The 19,568-nt window shown below is 36.0% G+C and overlaps 1 protein-coding gene across 2 annotated transcripts; it reads left to right on the top strand.

Annotated features, from left to right (window-relative positions):
- The first annotated feature begins 2,207 nt into the window (after positions 1-2,207).
- On the top strand, positions 2,208-18,333 carry LOC113703254 (uncharacterized). Of its 2 annotated transcripts, XM_027224557.2 has the most exons (6): positions 2,208-2,463; positions 2,702-3,481; positions 3,718-3,843; positions 14,667-14,825; positions 16,236-17,076; positions 17,727-18,333. In XM_027224557.2, the coding sequence occupies exons 2-6, from the start codon at positions 2,725-2,727 to the stop codon at positions 17,914-17,916; spliced, it is 2,073 nt and encodes a 690-aa protein (XP_027080358.1). In that variant the 5' UTR covers positions 2,208-2,463; positions 2,702-2,724; the 3' UTR covers positions 17,917-18,333. The 2 variants fall into 2 exon arrangements, with proteins under 2 accessions (XP_027080358.1, XP_071917565.1); XM_072061464.1 differs by having other exon boundaries at positions 2,209-3,481.
- Positions 18,334-19,568: the final 1,235 nt, after the last annotated feature.

The following is a 19,568-nucleotide window of genomic DNA, read 5'->3' as shown; positions in this document are numbered from 1 at the left end:
TTTCTCTCTCTCTTCTAATAAACTAACATCTTTATTTATAAATTCGCATTAGTTTATTATATCCATATGTAGTAATTTTATTATTTTTATTTTATTCGTTACTTCATTAACATTGCTAGAAAGTTAATATTTCATTCATGGAGAAAATATTTTTTTTTTGCATATTTAGTATGTAGTTTGAGTATAGAGCCGTAGTTTTAGGTTTTTAATCATATAAAAATCTAATAGTTAATTCAAAGAATATCTATTAAATTTTTCATATACCTTGCATATATTTATGAATTATATTATATTAGAATAAATGCATGTATAGAAGTTTTAAAAATTAATATGGTACTTATATAATTTATTTTCTAGCACAAATATTCATGAGTAGGTAAGAGTATTATTTTATCTATTATTGAATTATTCATACTTATATAAATTGACAACTAAGACTAATATAAAATACTGGTACTATTTTATCAGTGCTAATGCATGGATCAAAATGCTACTAACTAGTGAATTTTTACTAATGATTCTTGATCAGTCTAATTAAAAAAAAAAAGAAAATAGTCTCTATCAACTTTAAAGATCAATTTAGTTTATTTTTCAATTATTAGGGAGAAAAAGTGAAATAAACCAAACAGTACAAAGGTGAATATTCTCTAGATACACGTCTCTTAATAATTTCATTTTGTTGTTATTAGGTCAACATCACAAAATAATTACACCAATTATTGTATTCCTTATTTGGGTTGGGAAATGAAAAAAAATTAGAAAGCTCATGCACATTTAACAAAAAAAGATTGTGCCACATGAATAATAGTCATACAAATCCCTTGCTTGAAATTTTATGAGATGAATTGAAATTTGAAGATGGTGATATACTTACCTTAATTGTCTCACATAATTTCATTGTTCGGCAACAGGTACGATTTGATTTGGCTATGAGAATACCTATCAATTCTTCTTTTATTTATCAATCTTCATCCTCGTTCCATGTTATTGTCATGTTCTATTTATTAAAGGAAAATTTAGTTGGATGATAAGGTGAGAAGAATTATAAATAGAAGGTCTATTTATCAATCCTCATCCTCATCCTCATCCCATTATTAATGTTCCATTTATTGAGGGAGGGTTGAGTTGGGTGATAATGTGAGAATGGTAAGTAAAAAGTTTCAAGACCTCTCATTAAAAAAAGATGTTCAATTTATTTGACCTATATTTAGTACATTTTCTTAATAATGAGGAGGGAAAGTTGTTAAAAACATCTCTTACATTTTGTAAAATAATTTTTTTGGTCATTTACTTTGAAAAGTATAATTTTACATCTCTTGCAAATTTATATTGATCAACTTTTGTTTCTACATAAGTTTTCGACTAGCTTTTGGTTGGAATCCACCATTTGAGGGGTAAATTTCTCAAATTAAATTTTATATAATCAGATCCATAGTCCCTCACATTTCACAAAATAAAATGTTCATCCCTTATTAATCATGTGTACAAATAGTTTTTTTTTTAAATCCATGTATATATTTATTTGATTTCACCTAAATAGTACGAATAATATGCAATATATCTCTATTTGATTTTACCTACCGTTACAATTAGTTTGTTTAGATGAAATCAAATAGAAATATATTATATATTATTCGCATTGTTCATATAAAATTAAATAGATATATAAATGGGTTTAAAAAAAACTTATTAATACACATGATCAATTATAAATGAAAAAATTCATTTTGTGAAATGTGAGGGATAAAAAAATTCATTTTATAAAATATGAGGGATAAAAAAATTCATTTTATAAAATGCGAGGGATTATGGATCAGATTATGTAATTTTTGATTTGATAATTTTGCCATTATAAAATGATCACGTATAAGACACATGCTAAATTCTGACAAAAAAAAAGTTGAAAATCTAGATAAACACAAATTTGATTGATGTGAATTTGTAAGAAAAGTAAAATTACAATTTTGAAAGTGATGAATGAAAAAGTCATTATTTAAAATATGAGAGATGTTTTAAGCGGTTTTTCACTAACGAGTTCAACTGCTTTCAAACAAAAAAGAGAAAATTATGAATCCATCAGTATCATTAGCGAATCAGATTAATTCCAATCTGACAAATTTCCCTCCCAAAGTGCATCAGAATTCCACTCAACAGCTGTTACATTTCCCACCAGTCGGACCCAGCTATCCACGTGGTGTCTTCGCATTATCTCCCTCCCCGTCTCCTCTGCTACCAAAAAAAGAAACACTCCTTCTTTCTGCACTTGTCTCATATTCACTGTCCAGTCTCCACTCTGCTCTGCTTTTCCTCCCAAACTCAAACGCTCCAGTTTCTTTCACGCTCTTACAAGCAGGGAAAAAAAAAGAGAGAGCATATTTTACCCATTTTGCAAAAAAGTTCTTCATCTATCAATCAACCCCTTTCGACGTCGTCGTTTTACCTGCTCCTTCATTTTCTCCTCATGTGGGTTTCTTTTTTTCTTTGACACATCTTTGTACTTAAATCTCTCTTTAGTTTCGCGAGGAGGGTTTTCTAGTTGACGTCGATTAAACCGCTATCTAGTTGGTCTTGGGGATAAAAGTTTGTTCTTTCCACTTTGTAGTTGAAGAAAATCAGAAAAAGCTGTTATCTTGATGTCGTGTTTTTTTTAAAAAAAAAAATTTGTTTGTCTGATTATGGGTTTTGTTTTCTTTTTTAAAAGAAAATAAAACAGAAATAAAAAGAATGAGTTCTCCAGACTCGAAGTCGGTGTTTCCTGAAATCACCGAGGAGTCATCAGTGCCTGAGCTGATGGCGTTTGTGCGGTCGTCTTTTCGCCAAGAGGATTTTCATGAGGTGGAGAGGTTGCTGGTAGGTCGAGAGGAGAAGATGGAGATGGAGCTGAGAAATCTGAAGAGGGACTATGAGGAGATGAAGAAAAAGTGTCAGTCGCTGGAGGCTCAGAATTTGGAGCTTGAGGAGAAACTGAAGAAACGCAGGATTGAATGTCAGGAGTTGAGGCAGCAGCTGGCTAGCCTAGAAATTGAGAAAAGCGTAGCTGAGGACATGGTTACGCTGCGTGATGCTCAGCTGATGGGCTTGACTAGTAGAGTATCCAACTTGGAGGAGGCTGTTGCTCGGTTATTGAGAGTTCCTGTCGCGATCATAAGGAGCGGTGCTCTTCTTGCTCAAGAAAGGACGCAAGTCCAGGTTTCAGCAAATGGGGTGGGCCTTCCTGTTTATGACGGTCATAACAGGGGCATGAATATAGAGAATTTGCGGAACGGAAATTTGAAGAACGGAGATTTGCAGAACAGAAATTTGCAGAATGGAGCTGTCAATCACGTGGGCAGTGAAAATGGAGAATTTCATCTCGAGAATTTGCACAAGGAATTAGGCGTTAATTTTGAGAATCGCCAGACTATGGACTCTTTTCTGAATAGTCAGCTACAGTTTGCTCGCATCATAAGTGGTACTCAATTCTCTGACTTGCCGAAGGAAGGTAAAGCTGAATGCGTGCTCTTAAAGCATTTAAATTGCATATTGTTCTTATCAATGTTTTGGGCGGTCTGGGATAATCGAGATGAATTTATAATCTTAGCTGTGTGAAAAAACTAGATTTTAAGATGACCGAATAAAGTACACTCTGGACATCATATGTTTACAGGTGGTGTATTTTTGCACTAGCTTGGTTAATGAATGATATAGGTTTTTACTTCGGGCCTGCGCAAACTGCAGAGACTGCAGCAAGTGACCATGACAATGCTGAGGCTTCTTCTGGTGCACAATTAACTTTTGATTGTGCTGAAGTTGAAAATGTTGCTTCTGACAAAAAGGAGGAGAGTAATGGATCTCCAGACACAGGTATCTTGTCATATACATCTCTGCCAACAATGTCTTTAGTGTGATTTAATTAAAAAACCAAAGCATGTAATTTCGTATGATCATTCCAAGTTTAAGAATATGGCCACAGAAAGTTATTTGCACAACTAAACCATGTTTAAGCTTGAACTTTTCCAGCTTTTGAGTGTTGACCAGTCAATCAGCAGTATTCTATTGGCAAAAAGTAGGTGCCACATTGAAATGCACGAAAGCTGTCCTTTGTCTGTGAATGGTGGATTTTCTTAAAGAGTGTTAGCTGCATTTCTGGAGGGACTCTGGGGTCATAAATTTAGAGCAGTTGTCAAGGACTGGACAGCTTGGTTTGACGAATAACATTTGCTTATTGGTCTGTGTTGATTGATACCTAACCAAGGCAGCTACTTCATACGATCCCTGTCATAGTTATAGCCAGTTAATGGTTTTATTTTTCATTTTTCTTTTTGGGGGAGAGGGTTGGGGGTGTGTGGAGAACCTTAATAACCATTGCCGTTTAGGCAGGACTCTATTCTTTTTTATCGGTGGCAGACCTATAATCCAATCGGTTGAACTTGCTTTTGGGGGTCATCTATCATTCAGATAGCTAGTGCCAAACAGAATTCATACAGAGGTTCCTTGAGATAGATGCAGTCTTAGCCTGTTTAGAGATAGTGTTACTGTCATCCCATTGATTGTGATTGGTGTTGCTTCACTTATCTCATTGTTACTGGACCTCTTGAATGTTTAGCCACTGACTTATACTGTGCATGCATGAGTATGAATGTACATACACATAGCCTTCTCAAAACTTAAACAGGCATTTTTGTATGAACCCCCTCTGATACCCATTCCTAGGGTTGGATGGATTACCAAAGCCCCCCTCTCTCTTCATCTCCATCCCCTGTGCCTGCCTTCTTCCCCATCTACCGTTGTACACCACCTAAGGGGATGTAAAGTGGCATTAATCCACACATGATACAACCACCTATGGGTTCAATACCAATAAATCTTACAGCTCTAAAGTTACTCAGAATAAGATAAGGATTTAATAGTGCCTTGGTACAGCAACTATGAAATCTTGTTTCCCGAACAGGGGATATTCTGAAGTTGAACAAATACTAAATACCAGAAGCTTATATTATTTTTCTCTCCCTCGGATACTTTGAAGTTTATGAATATCAGGTACATGTATTTGTGTTAAGTGTAATTGATACTTTGCTATAAGGTTCCTTTTTTCCCATATCTCATTTTTTTTTATTTCCTTCTTCTGAAAGTGCCTTTCATCACTTATATTTTTTAGTTTTCTGGATTATTTTCTAGTGTAGAAAAGATTATTGGCTGATAGCTGAAGGGTAGTCATGTTATGCCGTGGAATACCAGTGATGGGAAGTCACTATATGAAGTTGTCAGAGGGAAAATCTTGTAGCCTGCTGTTTTGTTTGTCCAGATGGAGGAAGATAAAGCTGCATAGGGGGGTTGCATCTGAATTTGGCATTAATGGGCTCTTAATGCCTTAGTACATCAAAATTCTTTTTGTTGGCATTAAATTTCAGAAGGACAGTTCTTTATATTGTTAGTTTGTGTTTTTGCATTTTCTTTTTTAATTTATATCTTGGATTAAAAGGATATTGTGCTGTGATGATGATCGTGAGTTGTCATGGCTTTTTGGTTAAGAATATGTTGCTTTTAGCTTTTGCTAGTTATATCCATCTATGATGGGGCAATTAGTTTCACCTTCATGTGCTAAATCTTTGAGGAGAAGCAAGGAACACCTACAGAAACCTTTTGAAACCAATTAATGGCCCATTCGAGGGGATGCATTCTAAGTTTTAGTTTATCTTGCAGTAGCATTTAGCTTTGTGCCATTTAACTTAATGCCCCATTAATATTTTATTTAGTACATAATCACATACTGGTGTAACACAGAGACTTTCTGAAAGGAGTAAAAGAATATTGGACCTTTGTCTCTTCCTTGAGGGTTACAGTAACTTGATGTTGGTGTACAATGTGCAAGCCCCTTCCTGATATCAAATCCCATCAACTAGCGAGAAGTTCTGAATCTTCTTTGTGTTGTCTTAGGACAGAATGGCAGCCTTGACCAGAGGTGCAATATGTCTGGGAATCAGATCAATTGAGTTCTGAATGGATTAGCTCCTTGGTCCACCTCCAGGTTGTCAATACTCGTTAGAGGGGTTCCTGTGAGTGTCTAACGTGTTAATAGTGGCATGAGAAGGTCTCTCATGCTCAGCAAACTACTAAAACCTCTGCTCTCTCCGAAATGCTTCTTCTTCTTCTTTTTCTCTTTACCAAGTTTCCTTTCTTCTTCCTAGCATCTTTTCACACTTCTTTGATATTCTTTTGTGTGATAGATCATTTATTTTCTTACCCTCTCTGCCTTTGCTTTCTTTTAAACTCTATTTGATCACCTTAGACATCCCTTTCTCCATTGATTACGTAAAATCAATATCAAGACTCATGCGTGATGCAAATTCTTGGTTGATCCTCCTCTTAACTTACTCTTCTTTTCTGTAATAGAAGGCAGATTTTGGTTAATGCCTTTGTTTTAGTATAATCACAAGCTTCACTATAATCACAAGCTTCACTTTAATGGCATCAACTTTCTATTTGATAACTGCTGTAAATGAGGTAGCTATAGTACCTTGGGCCTCCAAAATTTATGGACCCCTCTGGTATTATAGGTTGAGTAGATGATATCTTAAGGATGGCATTAGAACACCCTGGTTTTGGTAGGACTTGAGTTTATCAAGAATTTTTAATGCTCTTTTTTCTTTTCAATTGTACCCAAGGAACTATTTTGGTTATATGCTCCCTTCCATCCTTGGGGTAAACAAGAAGGTCTTCTTAACTTTCCTAGACAGGATTGGCCATTAGTCTAAAGAATATTTTTTGAAATCTTAGGCTTGGATTGATTTGTTTGACGCCCATATAACTTAGCTTAGGAAGATAAAGAGCAAAGAGCCAAAGACCTCTAAAAGCATTTTTTGCAGTCAAATTAAGAGATGAACATGGAGAACTCACAGCTTCTTGTTTAGCGCCATTAAGATTACCAATATCTTTTCCTTGATTGCTTCTTGTACTCGTTTCATCTTGTTCCTTTTTCCTTTGAGCTGTTTATAGGAATGTCTAGTAGTCTGTTCTCTTCCTTAATCCCTGCTTCTTCTTGCTAGAAATAGGGAAATACTATTTCTTGGACTATAGCTGACACCAAAGACTAACCGGATATTTGCTAAGAGAACAACTCTGAAAGTGCTTTTTATTGCTTAATCGTTAATGACACTGACTATGCCTGATCTATGTGAGGGTCTTCATTTGTGTATTGCACCAATCAACGCTAAGAGCATGCTCATCTATGAAAAATCAAACATTATCCAATTGCCACCTTTAGGACAATTTCTTAGCCATTTTCACCTTCTATTGCAAGCAACAGAGTGAACTAGGACTTCCATTGAGCTAACAAAAGAGCAGATTCCTCCAATTGAAGATTGTGGTACTATTTTTATATGTATATCACGTTATGACAACATAATTAACAACCAGAGGATCTCCTCAAGAAGTTGGTAGGTCTGGTGCAATTGCAGCAATTTGTTCATTGAAGATTACATTGGTGTCCAATGTACAACATAGTACGAATGAGGATATAATTGGTACAGTATAATGTAAATCATGGTGTTAGAAGCTTGGAGAGATTTCTCAGCTTGAGACGTTTGAAGGTGTGAAATCAGTAGGTATCAGAATATCATATCTACAAATATTGCTTCATTAGAAGTTGCTTTAAAGGAAATATCCCTAGTTTGCCTATTCATGCTGTGGCATGGGATTTATCAAGAATATCACTATATATATTAATGTAGAATGCGTTCCTCAAATGGAGGGGAAAAAAATATAGCATGTGACTTGAGAAAATAAACTTCTAAATTAGTCAAAACCACCTTTGCCAATTTGGGAAGTTGATTTAGTCCATCTGGTACAGAGGCCAGGAAAGAAATTTAGAAATGTGGTTTGTGAAATCAGTGTAGTGCATTCCAAACACCATGGAGCTTCTGGTGCTCTGCACTGATGCTCTAGAAGTAAAATGTCCCTATTTGTAAATCACAGTTTGGGAAGTATATGGTAAATGGAACTAATGTAGGACATGTAATTTTTTTCCACCTTTAGCACTGTTAGATCGTGATCTGTTTGAGACAGTAATTGTGATAAAATGCAATCCCAAATTTTATAGTAACATACCAAGTGATCTAAGGACCCTATTAGGTTGTTGATTTATAAAGATCAAAAAGAAATGTTTTTTAATCTTTGTACATTCACAAGGATACAAATTTGTAGCAGTCAAAGTTGCAAATGTTATATCATTTCATTCAGAACCTAAAGCTTTGATGCTATGATTAAGGATCTGACTTTAAGATTTTAGCATTACAAGAAAAAATCGAGCAAGCTGGCTGGTTATGGAACTTATTGATCATCTAGAATAATCTAAATCCTTTTAGTGACTTTTCAGATTTAATTCAGGAAAATTATTTTTTTATATTTGTGAACTTCTTAATCAGATCAGAATCTAAACCTCATCTAGTAGCCTTTACACTTTGGATAAAATGTCACATGATCCCGTCACTTTATGGTCTTTTTGTATACTCTGGGCTATTAATTTTTGTTTTTATTATTCTTTTGTGAAGTTGAATTTGTCATTGAAGCTCTTTTCAAACCACATTGTTGACAGGAGGGAAAAAAAGAAAAAGAAAGACCCCAATTCTTTATCATGGTTTTGTTATTTAGTGTATCCAAGCTGGTTTTTAGTTGGTTGCAAATGTGGAAGTCTTGAATGCGTTTCTCTCACTCTTTTCACGGCTTTGAGGGTGGTGTTTTACCGAACATTGTTGACTGATATGCAAATGATGGAAGTGCAAATATAGTTAGTTACTTTGGTGTCCTTGAGGACGTCACCGTGATATGTTTCCTCTTTGATGAATGTTGGTTTTCTATTTCATCTAAAAGAAGCAACTATCCATAACTTCTAAGTTATTTATCCTTTGACCTAGTTTACATTTCTTTTTCCTCTTAGATGTCATCATTGATGACATAAATTGATGTGAAAATGTTGTCTATGCCTTATGTGTCTGTGGTTTGTATATATTGCCATGTACATCATAGTGGTGCAGTATGTCAGTCAAAATTACGTTAATTTTGTAAATGTTTCATAACAGAGTTGTATAATGCTGAAATCTCACATACATCCATGGAGACTAGTGTCTATTGTTTTGGTGACAATATTGAGTCTTTAGTGTGTCTTATGTGGATGCTAGTATTTACATGTTTGCAATTCCCCATGAAAAAGTAAACCATGCAATTCTTTTCAAAGAACATGATGGGGTTTTAGGTTACCTTGGATTCACAGTTGATGAATAATGGAGGTGTTTATGGTTAGCTAATTCAAATAATGATTGACAATTATGATATTTTACTGTTGTCAAACATTTTCTGTTGCTAGGAACAAACAAAAGATCAAATTTCAACTGTTCACACGTCCAAATTTTGTGTATCTTCTAAGTATGATAGTGACGATTTAATGTTGTGCTCATACTTGTGCATTGTCCATCAAGGTCAAACATGTGGCTTTCATATTTTGCTACATACATGATGCATCACATGCTAAATGAGGTTCACTTTTTATCCTGCATACTCAAATCTCCTCTGAGCGTATGTGTCTCTGTATTAAACTCTCTGCTGTTGGTGCTGGTTTTTGTCTTATTACTTTGTAATTGCTCTTTCATTGGTAGCTTAAGCTCAGGATCAACCACAGCGTAAGATGTAACTGATAAAATGTAAACCTAGCAACATCTTTGGCACTCTTAGAAATTTCAGAAAATACAAAGGTTTTGTTTCAAAGGACTTGTTTGTACATATTGTATGTTTAGCAGAGCCAATGTCATCTTCTCTCATATGCAACCAGATAACTAGATACCTTTTCTCATTTTTGTAGTATTAAGTTTTGTTTCTATTTCTACAATTTGAAACCTATTACTTTTCCTCCATCCTGCTACAATTGTTAACATCTTTGACCATTTGAATTTTGTAAGTCGAATTCTAGAAGCACTTGACAAGTTTTCTAGATCAAAGACCGAATGCCTCTTTTGTGCATCTTTTCCATTTAAATAGAAAAACTCTGTACCTTCTCTCCTCCGTCAGAATATCTACCTCTCTAATGTATTAATTACATATATGCTAATATACATCTAATATAGTAGACCATAATCAGCTCTCCTTGATTAGTGCAATTAGTAGACTAGATCCCATAAGCAGCTGTTCTTGTCTTTTGCTAGCAGATCAGATCTCATAATCAGTTGCTGCCCATGACTTCCATAAGCAGCTGTTCTTGACTTTTACTTTTGCTAGCAGGCTGTCCTTGACTTCCATAAGCAGCTGTTCTTGACTTTTGCATTTAGTAGACCAGATCCCAACTACTGCCCTTGATATCCCCCCTCAAATTGATGCTGGTGGATCAAAAAGCATCAATTTGTCAACCAGAAAATTGTGTCTATGACGGGAGAGAGCTTTAGTAAATATATCAGCAGTTTGGAGATCAGTGGTAATATGAGGAAGAGAAATAACATGATCATCATATGCCTCACGGATGGAGTGACAATCAACTTCAATATGTTTTGTACGCTCATGGAATACAGGATTAGCAGCAATGTGAATAGCGCTAGTATTATCGGCATGAAGGGGAGTAGGTGCAAGTTGGGGAAACCCAAGCTCACCTAAGAGGCCTCGAAGCCAAATGATCTCAGAACATCCAGAGGACATAGCACGATACTCTGACTCAGTAGAGGATTTAGACACCCTATCTTGCTTTTTGCTTTTCCAAGAAATAAGAGAATTTCCAAGAAACATGCACCAACCAGTAATTGATCGTCTAGTATCTGAACACCCTGCCCAGTCAGCGTCGCTATAGGCTGCCAAATGAATAGGAGAATTTTTGGAGAAGAAAAGACCACGAGAGGAAGTGCCTAGTAAATAGCGAATAATGCGACGAACAGCAGCTAGATGGAGATGCCTAGGCGTCTGCATAAATTGACTAACTTGTTGAACAGCAAATGAAATATCAGGCCGAGTAATAGTTAAATAGTTAAGACTTCCCACCAATTGCCGATAGAGAGAGGGATCTGAGAGAAAATCACCCTCATCACGGCGATATTTAACATTTACTTCCAAGGGAGTATCAACAGACCGACCATCTTGAAGACCTGCCAAAGCAATTAATTCCTGGATGTATTTATGTTGATGTAAGAAAATACCAGCTGAGGTAGAGTGCACTTCTAGGCCCAAAAAATATTGTAGAGGACCTAAATCTTTCATATGAAAAGAACGTTGAAGATGCTCTTGAAGTTGAGAGATTAATGCAGAGTCATTTCCTGTGATAACAATATCATCAACATAAACCAGAAGTAAAACCAGTCCCTTATCAGTCTTGCGAAGAAACAAAGAGGAGTCATACTGGCTCTGAACAAATGAGAAGCTAATAAGGGTAGAACGGAACTTATCAAACCAAGCCCGTGGAGCTTGTTTTAAGCCATAGAGTGAACGTTTTAGCTTACAAACATCAGAAGAAGATGTAAAAAATAACCCTGATGGTGGAGTCATATAAATATCTTCTTGAAGATCGCCATGTAAAAAGGCATTCTTTACATCCATCTGTCGCAATGACCAGCCTGTAGAAGCAGCAATAGCTAGAACAAGTCTAACTGTTGTCATAGGAGAATCAAAATTCAATTGTTGAGAAGGTAGACGATTGATTAAATAAACTGCAGTGGATAAAGCTTCCACCCAAAATTTAGATGGAACCGAAGACTGCAAGAGTAAGGTTCGTACCATATCCAACAAATGGCGATGCTTACGTTCAGCCACCCCATTCTGTTGAGGGGTATAAGGACATGATCGTTGAGATAAAATACCTCTCTGTTGCAAAAATGCTTGAAAGGCATGTGACATATATTCCCCGCCATTGTCAGAGCGTAAAACTTTAATGCAAGTAGAAAATTGTGTTTCTACATAAGCTACAAATTTCTTAAAAACAGCAAATACTTCAGCTTTAGTACGCAAAAAATATACCCATGTGAAACGACTATAGTCATCAATGAATGTCACAAAATATTTATATTGTGCATGTGAAACAACAGGAGTAATACCCCAAACATCACTATGAATGATCTCAAAACTTGTATTAGCATGACCACCATGACTAGGAAAAGGTAATATTTTACTTTTCCCTAGTCTACAAGTAGAACAATCAAAAGACAATTTATGATTAAAACACTGATCCTTGCTCCCCAGAAAATCATGCTTTATTAAATGAGATAAAATGACATTATTTGGATGACCCAATCGTTGATGCCATACTTCAACTTTATTGTCAACAACCATAGAAGCCAAAGACAAACTACTTGGAACTGAAAATTGCAAAGGAAATAGTCTGCCCACTTTAGGCCCCTTCGCGATCACCTTCCCCGACACCTGGTCCTGCACAAGACAACCATCACGAGAGAACCGTACATCACAGTTATTATCCACCATCTGACCAACAGAAATCAAACTAGTAGACAACCCTGGAGAGACAAATACATGACGAAAAGAAGGTCCAATATCACCAATGGCTGTAATTGGAAGATTACTGCCGTTAGCAATCTGAATATTTTGTGTACCAGTATATTGCCGTAGATTATGTAGTGATGCAGATGAACCAGTCATATGATTTGATGCTCCAGAATCAACTAACCAAGGAGTAGAAACAATTTTACCTTGACCTTGAAGTCCAAGAGTAGAAAATGCTGAAAGAATCATTTGTTGAACCATTTCTGGAGTAAGTGTTGTGGCTGTGGATGTAGAACCAATAGTGTTAGAGTCTTGGACAGCACCTTGAAAGGCTTGGACTCTTCGATTCTCAGGGCGTGTAGGACAGTCCTTGATAATGTGTCCAGTTTGCTTACAATAATTGCAAAATTTCTTTCCACAATTGCGTGCAATATGCCCAAGTTCCTTGCAACTATAGCACTGTACTTGTCCCTTTCCGCGATTCTTCCCTTGAGCAGCATAGGCAATATTGACAACTTCAGATATCTCCTTTGATGTACCTATGATAGTTTGTGTAGCCATTCTCTGTTCTTCTCGCAACAAGTCACCAAGACATACGTCTAAAGAAGGAACTGGGTTTCTATTTAACAATCCAGCTCTAATCGCCTCAAATTCAGGCCTCAGTTTCATTAGAAACTGGTCACGCTTACTATCTTCGTGAACCGCTTGAATACCGGCTAAGGCTTCGCTTGGTACCTTAGAATAGATTATACCAGAGTATTCACTCCATAAATTAAGAAATCCAGAATAATACTGCTCAATAGAGAGATTACCTTGGCTACATGTACTAATTTCCAATTCAAGCTGAAATCTTCTTGCTGTATTATCTTGATGATATACACGCTTCAAATGATCCCACATCTCCTTTGCTGTATTAAAGGAGCGTAAATTGTTCACCATATGAGCTTCAATAGATGCTAGAATCCAAGAAATAATTCTAGCATCCTTTGCCTCCCATTGACTAATTTCCTTTCCATCTCTAGGTGCTGTAGAAGACCCGTCAATATGACTCCAAAGCTCTTTGCCTTTTAGAAACATCCTAAATTGAAATTCCCATGCCGCATAATTTTTTCCAGTGAACTTGATGGACAAAGATTCCGTATGTATTTTTCCCATAGAGTTTTCCATAGACATTCTTTCAAAAAAAAAACAAAGATCTGAATTACAAGAAAAGCTGCCAACCACAATATGATTGACCCAAAAGGATATCTTGAAACCAAATGATTGATCAAAATAATCAACCCAAGAAGGATAACAACTCAGAAAGTTTGGAAAGGCTGAGAAATTCAAATAACTGGCTCTGATACCATGACAAGTTTTCTAGATCAAAGACCGAATGCCTCTTTTGTGCATCTTTTCCATTTAAATAGAAAAACTCTGTACCTTCTCTCCTCCGTCAGAATATCTACCTCTCTAATGTATTAATTACATATATGCTAATATACATCTAATATAGTAGACCATAATCAGCTCTCCTTGATTAGTGCAATTAGTAGACTAGATCCCATAAGCAGCTGTTCTTGTCTTTTGCTAGCAGATCAGATCTCATAATCAGTTGCTGCCCATGACTTCCATAAGCAGCTGTTCTTGACTTTTACTTTTGCTAGCAGGCTGTCCTTGACTTCCATAAGCAGCTGTTCTTGACTTTTGCATTTAGTAGACCAGATCCCAACTACTGCCCTTGATAGCACTTAATAGTTTCTTAGTGAAAGTTCTAAAGGCGAAAGAATCTTGATATTTATACCGCAAGATCTAAAAAGAGATAACGGAAGTTCTTCTTCAATTCACTTTTATTTTCTTTTACCATCTTCTGCATTCAGCATATCATCCATTCTCATTCTTACGTCATATTTTTTAAGTTGAGTGGTCCTTTACCAGTGTCTGTCAAAAAGGTGACAGATTCCTCTGGGATCCTGTAGCATGCTGTTAATAAACTACTGCTCCTCCTCATGTGCACTAATGCTTGTGAAGTGAGACCTTCAAAAGAAATTTTATTCATGGATATGTATGACACGTTTCAAGAGCTCTTTGAGATCATTGGTCCCCCTTATATGTTTGCATTTCATAAGGTTAATTAACAATTAAATGTTCCAAGAATGAAAATTACTTTACTAGGAAAGCTGTAGGAGTGTCACTTATTTTTCTTTACCTGTTTGAGTCTGGTATAACCTCATATTTGGATACAGATCTCAATGGCAAGGAGTTGTTGCAAAGTAATGCGAGGACAATGAATGGACATGATGTGGTTCTGTGTTCTACTGATGTACAAGCTGCTTGTGATGCTCCTGAAGTTGGAACAGAAAGTATTCACCCAGAAGAAGAAAATAAAACTTTGTTGGCAGCAGGTATTCTAATTTATTTGGTTCTTTTAGCTATATTTGTAGTCACAGTCTAGCAACTTGCTTGAAGTATTTCTCTTACGGAATTTAGTTACAAACCTGGATCTTAAGATTGATTTTTGTGAGCTTAAGAGCTTGTATTCACAGTATCTAAGCACCAGTGTTGATTTTCTTTGTTATGATAGGAGTGCATGTAAGGCATATCACTCAAATGCATGTAAAACCACTTGATGCTATGTGAAGTAACCCCTTCTTCAGAATCTTGCACATAATTCAATACCATATTGAAACTTATAATCTCCCTTGATTCAAGTAGATTTCTAATGTTCGGGCTGCACTGAAGTTTTACGTGCATCTAACCAGGTCAGTTGAATAATTTCGTTATATTGGTGTCACAGAAGATAGGTCAATAAGCACTGAAGAAGATATGATCTGAAAACTAGCACCTTCTGAAACAAGCTTTAACAGTGGTAAATGGTACCCTTTGAGGGTTTTGGACGGTGTGCCACTTCTAGCTTTGTAACTGATATAGACTTAATCATAGTAGAATTGGTGCCTTGTTTCCTAAGGACTTCAAGTTGAATACTAAGTTAAAAACAAAAAAGGGCGGCATGTCGAATCACTTGGTATAAGGGTCTTTTTGAACTACTTTCAGACATAACATATGAATTTTACCAAGCAGTAGCAGCTTGTTGCTGCATTGTTCATGATATTTGTAACTTTTTGGGTCAGTCATACGTTATTATACTGGCTAAATGGAAGCCACCTCCATATTTTTAATTATGGAGAACATCATAACAGTTTTTGTGTGTTGTAAGTCCTTTGTTATTTTGAACTTTAGAATACTTGCTAAATGGAAGCAACCACCATATTTTTAATTATTTTGAAATTTATAACAGTGTTTGTTGTTAGCAACCTCCATACTTTTAATTATACACAAACAAACATAATATTGCATATCCTTCTTCCCTTTTTTATCTTGTGAAGATGTTTATTCTGTTGATCTATTTGGAAAGATGTTAATTTGCTACATTTTTAACCTCTTTATATTCATGTCATTGTGTTGTTTACTTATTAGCTGCATTCATGTTACACTTACTTCCCGGGATCAGTTTACATGACATGCCACATGAAGTTATAGTTCCAACAATCCAAATATACTGAGGGAAAAAAAAATCTAAGCTACCTCATGTCAAGGAATGCTAGCTAAAGCACCAAGCATTTGAAATGTGGCCAGTGAAACATAAAACTCTGCTTTCTTCAGCAATATCTAAGGACTATGAACAGATGCCTGCAGAAAAGTGACACTCTGGCCTTTTCAAAACCTTTGGCCATATTTGAGTTTGCATTCTTACATGTAATATTTCTCCTTGAAATTTTTGTATCCTGTTAAACTCTGTATGTTTTCTGTTGCAGCTTTAACCAATACAGATAATGGTTGTGATAATCAAATGGGTGGTCCAAAACAATTGGTGATTGAAACTGATAGCTCCAATCAGGCAGCTGCTTCATGCATTCCAGTTAGTGAGGCACCTGGATCTCCCATTGTTATTGAAATTAGTGATAGTGATGAAGAAAATCTTCCTGCTGGGTCTACACATTTCTTTACTACTTGTGCTTCAGACATCAACTCAACTGGAAAGAAGTTGCCTTTCATTAATATTGGGAAAGGTGCATGCTTTATGAAAACAGAGGAAGAGGATGGAACTGGTTCCATGGAAGATTGTGATATTTATCAGATGCCAAAAAGAAAAAGAAGCATGATTGAGACTAGTGACACTAACTTTATGGTGGCTAAGAGGAAGAAAGAAGAAAATGGGCAGTTGCTTCGTGATGAAAATGGTTCCCTTGGTAGTGACAGCTCAGTGAAGCTTGACTGCAAATCCGCTGGTCTTGAACCTCTTTTGCCTTCTGTTCAAAATCGCTTAGGAGAAGTAAGGAGAGGTGGCAGTGTCCAAATTGGTCTGAAAAAATCACTCTTTGATGATAATGATTACTCGAGTGATTGTACTTCTAGTGATTCAGAGAGCGAATCTTGTCTGGAAGCTTATGTGGATAAAATGGTTGCAATTGCTAAAGGATACAGGCTGAAGACATGGAATTTTGCGGCAGACATGCTTTCAGATCTTGAGAAGGATGATGAACTCTGCATGAATGCAGTTTGTGCTCTCTATCGGAAGAAAAATTCTGCAGAGAAATCCCCCATGAAATCATCAGTTCTTGCAGATCCAGGTTTTTCCTATTGTGATGCAATGAGGTATGACCAATGTGAATGCAGACAATCCATACTTTCCAATATGGTTCATTTGAATCTCTGACAATGAAATGCAATGATGTTTAAAATTAGTCATCACTGTGAAACAAACAGTTATTCAAGGTTTTCTTGTGTGCTGTTGCTGTGCTTTTTGCTTATTTAGATACTGGGAAAGGTTATTTGGGGAGGAGACTTTTTGAAATGTTTGGAACAAATTATAGCCTTTAATACTAATTTTGGCATTTGTCATGAATCTCTTTTTTCGGCAGCTTTACGAAAATTGAAGAAAATAAGACCAAGCCCACCTTTTAATTTCAACTGGATTTAATCTTGAACCAGCGTGGTATTTTGCTCAGACTGTTTTGGACTGCGTGCTTCATTTTGTATGTAAATAGGATCAAGTTTCTTTTAATATCAGATGATACACTGTAGCAGAAAAGTGTTAGGGTATGCAGCTACTTGCTGAGAACTATCTACATTTGTTCCATTTCGGATGTCCTTTTAAGTATTGTCATAGTGAAAGGCATTGAAAATTCTATGCACTCTCCTATTTGAGGGCTTAAACACTCGTTCATTTAATAGACCTTGGTTTTTCAAGTTTTTTGATTGCCTTGACTGAAGGATGTGCTCGTGATTTTGTTTTTTTTTTTCAGTGTAACTCAATTAGCTGAGTTTTTAATTGATGGGGATCCAGAGTTCAAGTTAAAGAGAACTGTCTCAGACGCTCAACAAAAAGATCCAAAAGTGCTCTCAAAGTGTAAAGATCTTGCGATTCAGTACTATGAGAAGCTGTTTGAGTTATATCAAAATGGGCAGGATCCTTTCTTCCATCCGAAGTTCTAAGCTCATTTTTAAGAAGATACTGAGATAGATGATGCATACAGGCTAACTTATATACATGACAGGCAGGGGTGCCTCAGCATTGATAGTCTTTTTTTTCTTACAGCCTAATACGATGGACCTGGTGAAGTTCTTTGTCATACAAACTTGCATGGATTGGAGGCTTTGCATTCTTCAATTTGTATAGTGCGACTCCCTGAATGCAGACAGCCTTCTGAATAGTTTTGCTTGGTTTGGTCATAGAAATAGCCTATAATAGGTAATAGTTTTTAGAATATTTCCCTTAAAAAACAGTAGTATGTGTATTCTCTGGAATACAACATTTAGTCAAGTGGTATTTATAGTTGCACACGATCAAACTGCAGCTAGAAATTGTTGAGTTATTTAGGCCATGCAATGCAGCATCAAAATTTACACAAATTGTCTGGAAACTCTCTCTCTTCTTTTTTGTGAGCAAAATTCACAGTAATATCTGCTCTGCGTCGTGGCTTCATGTGCTGTCTTGTAAGCTAGGGCCTAAGGAAATCCGAAACCAGCCCCAACCTATTTCCTTCATGCGAAGAAGCATCTATTTCATTTTGGCGTGGTAGGACAAGATTAATATGGGCTCCAATGGGCCTGCCTGAGTTTTCAGGCGATTGGACTCAGAAGCATCCATTCCCTCCAATTTGTGTCAAATGGACCGACAGAACAATAGACACCAAATGGTCTTCCTCTTTTTTTTTTAAACCATGAATTTCGCATTTAAGTAATTTATTTTCTCAAAAGGAAGTAAGGAACCGATCCAAATGTTGGTTTCATCTACTTCCAAGATCGCCTTTTTCTTCCAAAGAAGATACAGACAATTTGATGCTAAATTTAGCATTAGTTTATCAATTTTATATTCCCAAAGCACATTGAATCATCTGCCGCATTGAGCAGCAATAACTGTCACTACTCAAGTTGTTGTTCCATCCTATGTTTCTTGTACGTTACTAATATTTCTTTTCCTTTTCGAGAGTCCTTAAATGAATCTTTTATTTTTTTTTTTGGTTGTCTTGGTTGAAGCATTCAGTCGATATTGGTTATTAGCACTAAATCATCATTTTCTCTCGAGAGGGAAAAGTAAAAATAGTAGCACGTGATCAAATAAAATGTTTACGAGTCCTCAAACTCTAACTATACAAGCCATCCACGGAAATAATTCAAACAGATCTTCCTTAAGCTACATCACATGTTCTTTTTTCCTATTACAATTGCAATGGATAAATTGCAGCATGATTGATATCTTTATCAACTGAACTAAGATGATGACGAACAAGAGTGCTTTTACGCATGATTTATAAGTACTTTTTTGACTTTCTTGAAAGGGATCAAGGGTCGTTATAATTATTTGCGACAATTAATTACACCGTGCAATACAAATATTAAAGGATAAAAGTAAATGTTAACACAATAACATATACAAGTCACAACAATTTTTGTTACACGTTTAAATGTGTAACTGAAAATTATCTTAATATCTACATTTATTCTACTAATACTATGAACACTACATAGTGTAATTGACATCGGTAATTGTAGGTACCCTTATTCCGCTTGAAACCTTGGTAGGCGGTGATCCTGTTAGGAACTCTGTGACATGTTTTGTTGGGCTTTATTGTGTCATGAGTAGA

The sequence above is a fragment of the Coffea arabica genome, chromosome 8e, assembly GCF_036785885.1.
Source record: "Coffea arabica cultivar ET-39 chromosome 8e, Coffea Arabica ET-39 HiFi, whole genome shotgun sequence".
Lineage (NCBI taxonomy): Eukaryota > Viridiplantae > Streptophyta > Magnoliopsida > Gentianales > Rubiaceae > Coffea > Coffea arabica.
The sequence above is the reverse complement of the archived record's forward strand: the minus strand, read 5'-3'. Positions and strand labels throughout refer to the sequence as shown.